General features: G+C 43.4%; 1 protein-coding gene across 1 annotated transcript in view; it reads left to right on the forward strand.

Annotated features, from left to right (window-relative positions):
- Positions 1 to 15750, forward strand: part of CSMD2 (CUB and Sushi multiple domains 2) — a 611879-nt gene that overhangs the window by 576331 nt on the left and 19798 nt on the right. Inside the window, exons 56-58 of the mRNA XM_088153370.1 lie at positions 2904 to 3077; positions 6631 to 6816; positions 12855 to 13031. Of these exons, the coding sequence (XP_088009496.1) occupies positions 2904 to 3077; positions 6631 to 6816; positions 12855 to 13031 (537 nt within the window). The remainder of the gene's footprint in view (positions 1 to 2903; positions 3078 to 6630; positions 6817 to 12854; positions 13032 to 15750) is intronic.

Raw genomic sequence — 15750 nt, forward strand, 5'->3', positions numbered from 1 at the left:
ATGCCACCAAGTCACAAAGAGTCAGAGGTGACTGAACTACTGAACACCATCAAAGTTACATCCACCTGAGATCTGAAGAACCTCCTGGACTCCATTGTTAACCAAACTATGGCATTTAGACAGACAAGCATGGCCTTTTGGGTGCCTGGAATGAATAAATATCCCACCACACAGTCAGCAGAGTTCAAAAGATCTGAAAGCAGTGACAATGTCCAGTTTTGTTTTTTCTTTTCAGTATACTCCCATGGGAAGAATGCTGCGTCAAAAGGACAAATCGCTCTCACAAGAGATCTCAACTGATCTCCTGCAGAAAAGTTTCTAAGTTAGTGTATTGTCGAAGGCTTTCATGGCCGGAATACGATGGCTGACGTGGGTCTTCCGGGCTGTGTGGCCATGTTCTGGAAGTTTTGGTTCCTAACGTATCACCGTTAGGACAGTTAGCACAGTTCTAAGTTAGGCTTAAAAGACAATGAAAGCAGCCTAGAGGCCACCACAGGAAGTCTACATGGATGAGTCATAAAAATGAAAACGATGGTCATGACCATAGTCAAAGTCCTGCCCCTCTTTCACATGCATCATGGGTGGGACACGTGTAAAAAAGGGGCACAGCTTCATTTATATGGTGGAGACTGCCATCATGATTTTTTGGACTTATCCCTGCTTATACCCCTGGGTCAGCATTTGCCCAAACGTAGGTCTTACACCATATACTGAAGTGAATTTGGAAGTTTCTGCTGAGTAGTATGAAATGATACTACTTGATTGATTTTAGAAAGGAGTTACTGCAGGAAACAATAAATGATTGGAACAGAGAGGGAAGCTTTGCCTTGTCCCCAGATGAAGACTTCCAGGAGAACAAGGAAGTAGAGTAAGCGAATGAGGCCAGAAGCATACTTAGAGCCAGATTTCAGTCTGGATGTATCAAAAGATAGGAGGCAAAGATCTGCAGCGAACTAAGGGTTTAAAAACTGAGAAGTAGCCAAGTTTCTTAGTCCACTCCTAGCGCATTCTATGCTTACAGGATGCACATTTGAGCCTTCTGATGGTGAAGGAACTCAACTATGCCTTTAGGCAGAAAGCCCTCAGATCGTCCTCTCCTGGTTTATGTGAAATCTGTCCCCCCAGTCATACTGACAGAATGACACTCTGGAAGTTTGCAAGTGACCAAGAATAACTGCTTTTATCATTTTTTAGACATTGTGAAAAGGGATCGGGGTGGTGAAAGCTAAGATTTGGTTAAGGAAAAACAAAAACCTTCAGATCAGGTACTGGTCTTTGTGGAAGCAGGTGGAGAAACATTTGTTTTTCAAGGAACTTAGACTTCTGACCCATCTCAGACAATTGTTGCCCATAACAGCCAGCTAGAAATACAGCATAGAGCACAGATAAGTGCATATAATCAGGGGGAATAAATCAGAGAATCTGATCATCTGTTCACTGTTTCAAAGAAATAGTAGAGCTGTGGATTGCTTCAGATTTGATTTCCAAAAGATATTCTGACAAGCATGGGGGTGGGGGCTGTTTGCAACTCTTCAAAACAGTTGATATTTATCCAGGTTCATAGCACAATTGTAGAGGGAAGCCAAGTGATCCAAGAAAAGATGCAGTCAATTGAAAGTGTTGCAAACAGGTGCTATGATCGCACTCCCACACATTCTAAAGCAACTTTTTGGAATCAAACCCAAAGCACCACGCAACCCGAATGGATAGACTTTTGTTATTAACCATTGGCCTACTTGCTAGCCTAAAGAATCAGCCTGCCAAATCTTGGTCACATGTATGAAGTGGTCAGTACTCATTTCGCACTCTTGTCCTGTCCACTGCAACTCTCACCTCTCTGTCAAATGTGCCCCCGACCACAAAACTGTGGCCCTACCTTGGCTATGTCATTTTTTTAAAAAAATCTGGACATTATGGTTAGCCCAAAAACTATGGTTAAACAAAGTATGACTTGGCACAATGTGTGGATCCAATTACAGGTGTCAGCAGAGTGGACCCACCAACGTATGCTTTTGATCCACAAGGTGTTCAAATGCCTGGGACTCAACTAGCACAGCTCCATCTGTTTTTATAAATAAATTCAGCACTCATCTGGTTACAATGTGAAATCTCTTATGTGGAGATTGCACAGATTTGTTTCAGTTTAGAACAAATTAAACTGAATTGGAAGGATCCTGTTGGGCAAGTGAAGAGTTCTTGGCTCTGTTTCCAAACTCCTTTTGCTGTTAAGCGTGTCCTTTTTTCCTCTCGTATGCATGTGCTGAAAGATTAAAGTGGGGACCCCTGTCTGTAGCCTCCATTAAAACTGATATATACCCCAGAAATTTGAAAATTGCCCCCAAAGTGTATTTTTTACTAGAACACAATAGTTTTCTTTAAAAAAAAAAAGGAATAATCTAATTGCTCTAATTAATTAATGGCATGAAATCAAAGTTCATTTCTGTCTCACCTGCTTCTTTGCCATGCACCCCCTTCCCTCTTTTTAGAATGTTGCCTTTGACACATCAGTCAAAGGCCACAAACAGTACAATTGTAGCAATATAAAAATTAGATGATAGATAGATAGATAGATAGATAGATAGATAGATAGATAGATAGATAGATAGATAGATAGATAGATGATAGAGGTAGGTAGGTAGGTAGGTAGATATAGATAGATAGATAGATAGATAGATAGATAGATAGATAGATAGATAGATAGATAGATGGATGGATGGATGGATGGATGGATGGATGGATGGATGGATGGATGGATGGATGGATGGATGGATAGATGGATAGATGGATAGATGGATAGATGGATAGATGGATGGATGGATGGATGGATGGATGGATGGATGGATGGATGATAGAGTGCACCCCTTTATAGGTTGAACTGAAAACTTCTTGTTCCCTTGTTTCAGTGGTCTCCTGTGGCCATCCTGGATCCCCACCTTATGCCCAGATCTTGGGTGATGTCCACACCGTAGGTGCAGTGGTGCGCTACAGCTGCCAAGAAGGCAGGAGCTTGATTGGCAATTCCACCCGCATGTGTCAGCTTGATGGGCGTTGGAGTGGCTCTCTACCTCATTGCTCAGGTAAGAAAACCGAGCAGCAAAAGAGGTGGGTACCAAAGGGGGCCATATGGATTGATTTATTCTCATCTCCTAAAATAGCATTGCTTGGTAAAGCCGTGCAACAATCTGGATTTGGAAGAAAATATGATTTGCAGTAGGCATGGTCCATTTCTGGTAGCTGTTGGGGACACCTTCAAGAGGTTGTGTTTTTTCTGTGTGACTTCTATCAGATTTCATACCAGGCACAGTTATAAATCTCAACTTTCCAGATATTTAGCAACCCATTCAGGAACAAGCTAACAGCCAAAGCCCATTTCTTAATTAATTAAAAGTTTCAGGCAGGCAGTTTTACAAATAAGAGGGCAGAAGACTTCACTATAGGACTGATTCATAATTTGTGCAGCACATATATTTTCAGTATAAGTAAAGCACCCTACATAGCATAGGAGAAAACAGCTTAGGGTAGAACTTTGCTGACTTCTGTCCGTTACATTTTTTTAAGTGGAGTCTTTGGCCATCTTATGCTTTTCAGATGAGTCAGATGTCAGCTCTGTTAATCCTCAGCCAGCATAGCCACATTAGCAGTTGGGTTTGCGAGCTGGGGAAGACTAGTTTAGAAGGACATTTCTCCTTCAAAAGTTATTGTGTTCACCATGTGGATTTCCCCAAAACGTGAATCAAACAACAAGGAAGGTCCCTTCATCAGCTCCAAAAGGGCTCTTGTTAGGCTCTCGTATTTGATACATGACACAGCCTTTAAGTGTGGAGTTATCATCCTGGAACAATGTGGACTAGGATTCATAACATTTTCAGTCAAGGCCAGATTTAGGATCAGGTCAAGGGGTTATCTGGCTCAATATCTAGTCCACTGTTTTCCTGAAGCTGCTTGAAAAAAAAATATGGGTATGTCTGAAGGGAATATCATTGTGAGAATATCATAAAAAATCATTGAGTCTCCCACACAAGCAATGCACCAGGCCGGAAAAGCTGCATGCTTACAAAAGAGGCAAGAACTCTGTGTGTTCTCTTGCAACTCCCATTTTTTCCTTCCTCTCATAGTTAATATTCAATGACATTTTATCTTAGAGAATAGTGCTTCTCTCCCCAAACTGGGCCCCCCTGTGCAGCTGTGACAGGCAACAGCTGTGGACAGTCTGGTGTGCTGAATCCCTTCTAAAAGTATCTAAATTCAGGTATAGGTGTACCTAAGAACCTAAGACAAGCCCAATTCTGGCTGTGTCTTCTCTACCCTGACATGACCCTTGGAAGCATCTGTCCCATCTCTGTCTTTTGCCTGAGTTCTTTGGTGATCAAAATGAGTCTCAGTCAGTGAAACACTGGATTTGCCAGCTGCTCAGTTCACTTTGGGCTGCAATTAAAGATCTTGAAATCGGAAGGTTTTCTACTGTTAAATAAGTAAATTATTCTGCATGTGATGTGGGCTGTGGAAAGTTTCACAGCAGGGTTTGAGATCTAGTTAATTTTGCATCACTTCTTCATGCCAGCACTCGTACATTAAAGACTTGGAGGTGCACCTCCTTCTTTGTTTACAAGAAAAATCTTTTCATAAAAGGGTATTTTAAAAAAAAAAAGGTGTCACTAGATATTCAGTCAGAAAAATGATCTGCAAAGTTGCTTTGGAGGAAAATAGGTGCCCCATTGGTAATGCTTTACGTGGGGAAGATGTATAACTCAATCCCCTACATGTCCAATTAAAAGGAATTGAGATGGGGGAAAAAAATCATTGTGTCTCCCGCACGAGCAATGCACCAGGCCTGATTTGGAGAGCTGCATGTTTAAAAAAACTGGTTGGTGGAAAGAGGCAAGAACAGATGGCCACCACATAAGAAAAGGAGCAGGCACCATTCCAGCTGTCAAATCGCCCCTTCAAGATGGCCTCCTTGTCACCACACTCCCCTCTGAACAGCAGAGGAAATGACTTACTGGCTCACTGGAGCACTGCTTTCTCCACTGGCTTCCCAACAAAGCCCACAGCTCTGTTTCCACAAAGGTAACAGGTGGCTTTGAAGCACCCTGTAATTTCCAGTTTGAAACAGACCAGAATTGGCAAACCAAACCAAATGAAAAATATGTAAACAGGGATAGTTGTTGCTCTGTACATCTGCTTGGGATGGTACCAAGGGTTACTCGAGAGATTTTTTTTATAGAGAGATTTGTTGCTTGAACTACTGATATCACGTATCTGTGGTGACATACATTCCACAAAAGCGCAGAAACAGGGATGGAGAAAGGTCCACAGTCCGAATGTAGGACTCAGTATAGGATGTAACCTGGACCAGGAGTACACTAGAATGTACGGATGTGTTGGCCAAAGGAAGTTCATTTTGACAACTTGATGCTTTCTAGAAGTGCCTGGACCTACAGCTAAGCATTATGAGAGCTGCAGAGCCCCATTCTAGGGAATGCTGAACTGCTGTCTTGCTCTTTATCTTATTTTATTCTGTGTATTATTGATTTATTGGTTGGTTTGCATTATTTGCTCTGCTCCAAAACCGCTTAGTGGCTTCTCTACTACTTCCTTACTACTTCTTTTATTGGTTACATCTACACTTTTATCCTTGCTTTTAATTGACATTTTCAATAAATGCTATTGCTGCTTTCAACTGCTGCCTAGATTTGTTACCATTGGTATTAAATAAAGGTATTAAACAAACAATGAGCATCCCTGGGTTGGCACATCCCAAATTCCTGAGAAATGATGTTTTGGATCTAGAAGTGTGAGGAAAAGTCCTCAGCTTCTGGTCTCTCGTAGTCTTTCCAACCCAATGGAATGCTGGAGAGCAAACTTGTAAAGGGGCTCCGAACCGTATCTCAGAAGGCCACCTCTGTCTCTCGCATAACTCTCCAAATCCTGAGCAGAACAGGACCAAACTTGGTATGGTGAGATGGGAAAAAAAGATGGGTGGAATCTGGCTTTGGGCTGCAGAGAAAACGTTCCCCCCAAATGCCCCTGTGCATCCCTGAAGGAAAGGCAGTTGGGCTGCAGATCACTGCACCAACTGCTCCATTCTGCACCATCCTCCCTCCTGGCCTCATGACTCAGAGTGGAGTGTCTACAGTCCACTTGGCGCTCTTCGTAGCAGAGCTACGCATTCAGGCCCAACAGAAGGGAAAGCACACACACACACACAGAGACATTGCACACACACACGCACACACAGACACTGTCAAAACACATTACTTAGTTACACTGAAGTATATACAGATGTCTGCCTGAGCAATCACTTTCCAGCAGTGTAACACTTCTGTATTTTCAAAGGTTATTGGGTTACTTTCCAGGCCCCAGATGGGCCCCATCTCCTGACGCTGACACCTTGCCTGCTCTGCTCTGCTCTGCTCCTCCCTATTCTTCTTACATCTGGAAACCCATTTCCTTTCTTCTCCATCCCCAAATGGTTTTGCTGGGCCAGTTTCCTTGTCTCCATTTCCTTTCAGTTTCTATCAGGTCCTCCATCAGAGCTACCGGTGAACGGCCCTCTCTGCCAAGGGGCAGAGGAGAGATGAGGATAGCATGGCTTGCTCCAATGACAGGACTTCCACTTTCCTTCGGCAGGCAGCATCCAGGGGCTGTGTGGCGACCCAGGAATCCCTTCTCACGGTATCCGGCATGGTGAAAACGAATTAAGCGTGAACAGCACGGTCTGGTTTAGCTGTGAGCCAGGTTACACGCTCCGAGGCTCGCTGCAAAGAATGTGTCAGGCCAACGGATCGTGGAGCGGCACTCAGCCAGAATGCGAAGGTGGGTGTGGTCAAGAGGTCAGCCTGCGAGGAGCAATACGGAGCACGTCAGATGGTTTGGGGCGTTTTATGCTTTCAGTTCACTTTTCCCCTTCACCAAGACATGTCCATTGTTTCACACGTTGGTTGGTTTATTTATTGGGTTTATGTGGCCACAACAGTGACTCTGGGTGGCTTACAACATTTAAGAACAATACAAAAGCATAATGTTCTTTTTCTTTTTTTAAACTTTAATATAAATATGTTTGCAGTTTGCACAGAAGCTGGAAGCATATATTGGTGAATTCCATATATTGGTGAATTAGTGGTAGCGGTAGCCTATAGTGAGATTATGGTACTTTCAGAGACTTCTCGCTCTGGGCCACCTCACCTTCACCAGCCTGGACTTTGCAGAAGTGTTGGGTATAATATGTGTAATCCACAGCCTGGCATTGTAAGAACTAACAAACACTCCATCTGGAGGGCAAAAAAATGGGGAAGGCTGTCTTAGTGTTTTCAAGCAAGTTTTAGATCCTTGTCAGAGGCTACACGTTTCACCTTCACTGGCCAAACTGGATTTGTGTAGTCACAGTTGTTTTCTAATGCCAAATCTGTACAGCACAGCAGAACTGTCCAGAAATTTAAGATATTTTATGCCACGCCTACTTAAACCTAGAAGAGGTTTGCTAGATCACACCAGGCAACCACCTGACTCAGCATTCTGGTTGGCCTGAACCTCTGGAAAGATCACAAGCAAGCTTAAAAGGTAAGAATGAGCATGGCTGCATACAGCCTTCACATTTCCCCCTTTGCGATTCTTTTGCACCCTCTGGAGATTCTGCTTCCCAAAGCTTTGCAGCAAAAAACTGGCACCAGGCAGAGAAATTCTCCTGTATTTTTTCTACACATTCTCAGCCAATTTGAGGAATGAGAATTTCGAAACACTTGCCCAAGAGAAGCCACCATCTGAGAAGTTGCTGGAGGGAGTATTCACCCTTTTGAAAGACTGAACTTCAAACAATAACAGGAAAAAACTGCCTTTTTTCTACACCATAGGGTCTCACATCCTGCTTTGGTGGCTGGCAAAAATACTTCTCCCAAATATGGGTTGTTATTGTTCATTCCAGACATAAGCTATCAGTTGCCCGTGCCCAATAATTAATTTCTAGAGCAGTGTTTCTCAACCTCAGGAACTTTAAGATGGGTGGACTTCAATGCCCAGAATTCCCCCAGCCAGCATGCTGGCTGGGGGAATTCTGGGAGTTGAAGTCCACCCATCTTAAAGTTCCTGAGGTTGAGAAACACTGCTCTAGAGTCCTCTACCTTTACTCTGAAGGTTCCACTAGGGATCATGGCTAACATCCACTAAAAACTCTCTTTTGAAGCTGGTCTAAGTGTCCACCACCCCTTGTGACTCCAAGCTTGTGACGGGCTGGGAGCAAAGACTAACATTAAATTTTCCAAGCTTCCCTTACCGTACTTTGATGTAAGGATGATCGGCAGGGAAAAAGCCCGTTGTCATGGTGACATCTTTCTTTTCTTAAAGAAACTACTGCATGAAGCCATCTCATGCTAGATAAAGTTACATTTAACATCCTTTTTAGAAGCCTAATAAACATATATATTCAGTGAGCTTTTATGAGGAGAAGAGAATGAAAAAGGACACCAGGTAATCCGGTGTAATAAAGCTCCAGCAGTCTTTTCTGGGGATTATTGTTACTTCTGTGTTTAAAATCAATCACAGGAAGGCTACAGGCAAACAGCACGTAGAGAGACCCAGGCGAGTGTGTGCTTCTCCCTGGCTGGTCAGAAAGCTAAGCTTTGTAAGGACACTGGAAATATATTCTGAACTGATGCAGCCAATGATTGGAAAGATGCCATAGCCTATTATTGGCCCGGTAGTCCCCCCCCCCCCCCCACTACTTCAAAAGTCTTCATTTGTTATTTTATTTTATTGCTGCAACAGGGATGGGTTGTGTATATCAATCCCAAGATAAATCATTTGTCAAGTTCAGAAGGAGCCGGGGACATGGATCCCAGGCAGGACTTTTTAATCACAGGTTTATAAATATAATGCCATGCGTGGAGATAGATCGTTTCATGTTAGGTGCAGAAAGTAATTCACAACTGAAATGGGGATCGTAGGCCCTAGGATTTGTATCCAAGACCAGGAGATGGGAAGTTTTTGGAGGAAAGGTGTTTGAAGCTAAAACATGGAATGATGTTTTTGGAAGAGAACATAACAAATCATGACAAGGGCAACCAAGATAGTTTTCTGCATGAGATGAAGAACCAGTGGTGTCATCTATCTTTCCCATGCCCTGAAGTTGATTGGCCTATCCCTGGTCATGAGATAGTATTTTCTCTACTGCAGAAGGCAATCTTAAGAGGGTTCAGAGGAGGCTTCAGGATTGCATCTACTTCTCTTCTCCCAAAAGACTACATCATCATACTTTTCAGCATTTGCTTCGAAGCAATTTCCGCCTTGTATGCTCCAAGGTGGAGAAGCTGAGGTCTCAAAGCTGCATGCTGTTCCATGAAGCCCTTTATGAAGCCTCCAGCCTTCCTTCAAAACTGGCAGCAAATTGTAACCGTCAGTGTGGCAGATGGGGAAAATTATTAAATTAAGTGAACTGAATTTTAATTAAGTATTTCTTTATCTTTTGTTTCCTTTCGTCCTGGCTCCACTCACATTTTGAAGTGTGGCCCCTCTAGCCTACCATTCAAAAACTAAATGAGGCTCAAACTTCAATTACGCTGCATTCTTTGGTCTTCTAGACCAATGATCTAAGCAGATTTGGGGACTTGAAGAGCACCTAAAAGCAAGGAACAGTACAAAACACATCGAAAAGAAGGCATGCCACTCCCCTTGTGCAAAAAAGAGAATCCATCCAGAGGGATCATACTGAATATCCTTTTAAAGCCAATCAAGGCTTTGTTAACCAAGACAGAGGAAGGAGGGGATACGACGTTCAACTGGGGGGGGGGGGGAGCCAGAATGATTAAAACTGAAATTACAGCAAAACAGCAGCAGCAAAACCAAATTACCCTGAAAGGAAAGCTAACATAGGAAGACAGGAACCCTGAAAAACAAGGTACATATGGAGAAGCTACCTGGGTTGACTATTGGGGATTCAAGTGTCTTGCTTGGAGTTTCAATTCTCAGGCTTAGTTAGAGATTAAGCCCTCTGCTTCAGAGGGACTTGTGGATTGTTGTACAAGGTGTAGCCTTTAGGTCAGTGTTTCTCAACCTCAGCAACTGGCTGGGGAATTCTACGAGTTGAAGTCCACTCATCTTAAAGTTGCTGAGGTTGAGAAACACTGCTTTAGGTGGACTCAGAGGAATGCTGTTTCCCCAGTGTAATCCCCAGCTGTCCACACATTTCTGTTGCCCTCCTGTGCCTCTGAGAATGAGACGCGGCAAGCATATGCTTCGGCCCCTCCTAGATCATTTGGCAGCCAAAGCAGCCGTGTTTATTCTCCAGAGGGAGTGTTAATTTTCAGTCTTTTTTTTCCCCTCCACCCTATAATCATAAACATTCAGAGGGAAAAAAAAATATTTTTCAAAGAGCCCCAATCAATATTTCAAAGGCCACAAATGGTTCGGAATGAAGCAAGCTAATTAATCGCATTTCATTAGCGCTCTGCTGCGTTAGCAGTCCCATTTTATGCGACATAAGCGGCCTTGTAACCAGGATCCCCTAACCAGACTGAAGAGTCAGGCTTCGTTTAGCTTTAATTTCCAGTGAGATTTGGAATGGAAATTGGCATTAAAACATAAAACAAGCAAACCCACAAACAGAAACCAGGCGAAAGCTTTTTCCATCGTCCTCCTGGCACCAAACAGGGCTGGGACGAGGAACAAAGGCATGTCCTGAGAGTTTGCAAAAATAGTTTGCGAGAGATGGTGCTTCCCTCTTCACGGCCAGCTTGCCACGATGCTTCCTCACCTCTGACTGCATTTGCAAATAAGTTTTTGCTTAAAACTAAACCGCTTGAATGGGACACGGAAGGGCTATACCAAGACAGGCAGAACCTTTCCTTGTTTGTTAAATAAATGCCCCGTGTTCTGTTTCAGCAGGTTGGTCCTATGTCCTGGACGGCCATTCCATTCCATTCCTTGCATGTTGTCCTCATTCATACCATCACCCCACCATTTCCCTTTTGTCTTCCAAGCGAACGGTGAGTGACTGTTAAAATGGTGTGGAATTGCCACCTCACAAGCAAAGACTTGAAAAGACACTGGGGGTATCCCACTGCATCTCGTTCCAAAGCTGGATTTCACCAAAAACACTGTAATCTCTTAATAGAGAGGACTGTCAGGCCACTGACTGAATGGCAGAGAAAATGCAGCAGGGAGCATCAGGCCATTAATTCAGAAGAGGGATCAGAATGACAGGTTGGATCTTAGGCAGATGAGTCTCCAAGGCAAACAGCCTTTTTAAAACAAGTATTTAATTGAGGAGATATCAGCAAATTATGCTCAGCTCCTTTCATAAGGTGTTATCTGTTTCAGATCCGGGGGGCTTTGAAAAGCCACCTGTTCTGGAGATGTTGTGCAATTCTTTTTTTCCTAGGGGGGAGAGTTTTAAATTTGCACATTGTGGCAGTAAAATCAGGATATTGGGATGACCTGCATTTCCTCTGTGGAGGAGAATGCTGACTTTATAGAAAGGGATCACACCAAAACTCTGATGACTATATTGCAGAATCGAATCCTGATGCAAAACGTAGAGAGCTGTGTTAAGTTTATGGAAGACAATCACATCAATGCAAAATACTAACTTGTATTTTTTATACAAATATTTAACAACGTTTTATAGCATACTCAAGGGAAGAGGAAACAGTTGAAGAGTACACAGAACACAATATGAGATATGAAATATATGAGAAAACCTGGAATTTGATGTGTTTATTTTCCAGGATGCATTCAAGTGCACATTCAACCAAACAGTTGGATACTTTAAACGTGTCCCATCGCTCAACCCCCTTCAGATGCCCATCACACTCCAAATGATGAGTTTGCTTCCCAATAAGTGTATTTAGGATTGTAGCCCGAGAAATGTGTTCAACCCTCATAATTCAGGGTTGATTTTCAGTCTTCTCCATCACGGCACCCTCCAGTTATCCTGGAATCAGAATTCTTACCCATTACGGGACTTCCAGTCCCAACACGTGAGGGTGCAAATATACAGAAGGAAACCCCAGGAACCTTTGAAAACAGCCACCTCATCCCAGGGATGGTGCTGCCCTCCAGAAATATTGGTCTATAATGCCCTGAATCCCTCATCATTGGCCATGCTGGCCACCTTCACTATTTGGGAAAAAGTGCTTTGTGAGTGCTCTTGCATGTTGTGAATAACTCTTTCAAAAGATTTACACAACCCTAGTTCGGAATATGCAACGTTGGGTTAGCTAAGTCAGTGGTAAAAGGAGATACACGATGGGACCTTTCTCCACTTGCCATGGTACAGAACTGTCCTAGCAACCTTTTTTTTTTCTTCCCTGCAATGTCCTTCATGAAGTTGCCTTCACTTGAGTCAGAGTTAAGTCACCTTTAGTTGTACCAGAGTTAAAGTCGTCTTCTTTCCCCCACCCACAAACACACGCCTTAATTCTGACAGTGTTCAAGGGCAATAAACCCATTACCTTGAAGGGAAGTTAGGGGACTGCAGTGACTTGAAACAAAGGCTATGCAGGGAGAAGAGGATTGGCAGTGGGCACAGGGAATGTCATGCTGGTAGAATTTTCTCTCAGCTCAAGGATGGTTGGAGAGCACTTCATCTCCACTGTGTCCCCCACTGTGACTTGATGTGGAGACCTTGCTTTGTGCCTTAGGGTCCTATTTTCAGCCTTTAGTGTTAAGGAAGTAGACTTAAGGATGTCATCTTTCTCTGCCCAACATCTTGGATAACTGTTGCAAGTCACAACAGTGAGTACAGATCCACCCGATTTCTCTAACTCAGCCTTGATATCTGCACGTTAATGCAAACGCTTTGCAGCCCAGGCTGCCGTGGCACTCTTTTGACTGAGGCTTCATTCATTACTCATGGGTTGCAGTGATCTCCTGTGGAAACCCCGGGACACCCAGCAACGCAAGGGTAATATTCAACGACGGCCTGGTGTTCTCCAGCTCCATCATATACAAGTGTCGGGATGGCTATTATTCCACAGGCGTGCTCAGCAGGCATTGTACGGTCAATGGGACCTGGACCGGGACTACCCCAGAATGTACAGGTGAGTTGGTCAAAGGAAGATGTTGGCAATGAAGAAGCTCATTTCCGCAACCCAATGCTTTCTAGATGCGCTTGGACCAACAGCTAAGAGTTAATGAGAGCTGCAGGGCACCCTACAAGGGAATGCTGAAATGCTGCCTTGCTGTTTATTCTTATTAGTATTAATATTATTAGTATTTATTTATTTATTTATTTGCGCTGTGCTCCAAAACCACTGAGCGGCTTCTTTACTACTTCTTTTATTTGTTACATCTACACCTTTATCCTTGCTTGTTAATTGCCATTTTTTAAAAAAAAAAATGTTATTGCTACCAATAGAAGAGAATATATGTAGCTCAGGGGTGAACTGTGGTGTTCTCTGAGTTTGGTTGTTTTCTTGCAGACGTTCCGTTACCTGGCTAGGTAACATCTTCAATGCTAGAAGGGGGTGGGGTTTGCTCTCTGTTTATATACAGTAGCTCGCCCTGTCAGTGTTGGTGGGGCTGTTGTTTTTTTTCCTTGGGTCAACGGGCTAATCTAGGAACTACCCCACTCTCTTGTAGCACTAGACATTACCTAGTTGGGTAACAAAATGTCTGCAGGAAAACAACCAAGCTCAGAGAACACCAAGGACTCCACAATGTTATTGCTGCTTAGTATTTTTAAAATGCTGCCTAGTTTTGTTACCAGTGGTGGAATGCAAAGGTATTAAGTAAACAATGAGCATTCCTAGACTGGCACGTCCTGAATTCCTGAGAAACAGTGCTTTTGATCTAGAAGTATAAAGACTGCTTGTCCATCCTGCAGTTCTCTGTGAGTCACTATTCTGAAGATGCCTCCTCTGAGTGATTTTAGTACAAGTTGTGGTCTATGAATTCCCATGCAGAAGTTATCGAGAAGAAAGCAATGTCAGAGCAAGGACTGGCAGGGAGGAAGAGTGGAGAAACCCTTCAGCATTATTTCTTATGGCACAATACATGCTCTGTTGTTTCTAAGAATCTAGAGTCACAAGGGCATTGCCACTCCAAAAGGGAGTCTTCCTGCATCAACCCTCAAGGACAGCTGAGGGAAAGTCATATCATGCCAGAGCGAAGGCCCTTCTGTGCTTAGGGATCTCCAGCTTAGTTAGGTATGCCATGGGGGAGGCAAAATGTCTGATGGAGTCACTATTAATAAAGTTTGGGCTCTAGTTAAGTCACAGTGGAACTTTCTATCTGTTACGCACTGTTTAAGAAATGCTTTGGCCTGATGATAACCCATGCTGGGTAGAACATCTGGCAAGAGGCCCAAGGATGAGATTTAGTTCCATTACTTTGTTTTCACACAGATTGGGAGTCATCACTCATGGTTAGTGGGACAAGGAGAAGGAGAAAAGAAAGATAGTCTGAGCCAATAGTTGAGTATGGCCAACCACGCTCTAGCCTCCACTTTCATGAAGCCAATTGCTAGTCGCAAAGTGTCAGTAGGGACCCTTGAAGGACTTCTCTTAGAAATTTGGATTGCTCAAATTCTAGTGGTGTGAAACTGGAAAAGGGACCCAGCTGGGCACAATAGAGAAGCTGTGCTAACAGCTTGGCCTCAAATAATTTGAGAACTATGGGCGTATAATGGCCACTTCTTGCCTTAAGGCAGTGTTTCTCAACCTTGACAACTTTAAGATGTATGGACTTCAATTCCCAGAATTGACAGCAGACTGACAGCAGAATGATGAACTACCCCTAATTATTTGAATCTTGTGGCTGTCAATGTTCCAGGAATGGTTCTTGAGCCTTTTGACAAATTCCATGACATTAGTTTTCTGATAAACCTCTGAGTTCTAGCTGGTGTTCCTTGCAATACTGTGCTAAGTGCTCTTTCAAGACCAACGGGCATTCTTGAATGTTTTGCTGCATTATCTGCATGAATAGAACAGCAATGTGTCTTCCAGCAAGTTTTGGGGAGAGAAAGTCCACGTTGTGGAGATAGCCCACTATGGAGCTAGTATACAAGTTGAATAAGGAGTGTGGCTAATATGCAGCTTTGCTTAACACTTTTCTTGGCTTCAGTAGCACTGGTGAGATGGCCCTGGGGGGTACCTCTTACTTGGAGTGACATGCCTTCATGTGGCATAGATGTTAAATAAACTAGACACTGGTTGGTCGAGGAGGCTTCCAAGTTCTCCCACAATTCAACTTGGGAGATAGCATCAAACACTGCTTTGACATCTCTGAAAGCAACGTAGAGAGAGGTTGTGTTTTTCAATGAGGTGCTCAAATACAAGGCACTGATCAATGATGGGTCGGCCTTCCCGGGAGCAAGTTTCCTTGTTCCAGCCGGTCCTGGAAATTCCATTGCAGATGTCCTCCATAGAGCTTGCTGATTGTGTTGAGAGGGGTAATAGGTCTATCATTTACAAGATTATCTTTTCCCCCTTTTAACCAGAATTGGATTTTTTGTGGGGAGGGAGGAGATAGGAGCCACCCACTGATCAGAACTGAGTGAACTCCTGTGATTTTTAACTCCTGTAAATCTCAGTGGAAAGAATTAAGCCCCTCCCCGAATTTTGCAAGGAGCAAATGCAACATTTCCAGTTGGGAAGGAATCTGGATAACAGACTTATCCATCCCCCTATTTAGGAATAAGATGGCTAGTTATTCCCTGCTCTCACTAAGCCTCACCCTGCAATACAGGGAGAAGATGAGTTGAACTTGAGGGCTGTTGTAAGTAGTTGCTTTTCAAATAGCTATTGTTTTGATTATTGC

The sequence above is a fragment of the Python bivittatus genome, unplaced genomic scaffold, assembly GCF_059951505.1.
Source record: "Python bivittatus isolate LINGU-HERP-01145 unplaced genomic scaffold, Pbiv_v1 ctg000040_np1212, whole genome shotgun sequence".
NCBI classification, from domain to species: domain Eukaryota; kingdom Metazoa; phylum Chordata; class Lepidosauria; order Squamata; family Pythonidae; genus Python; species Python bivittatus.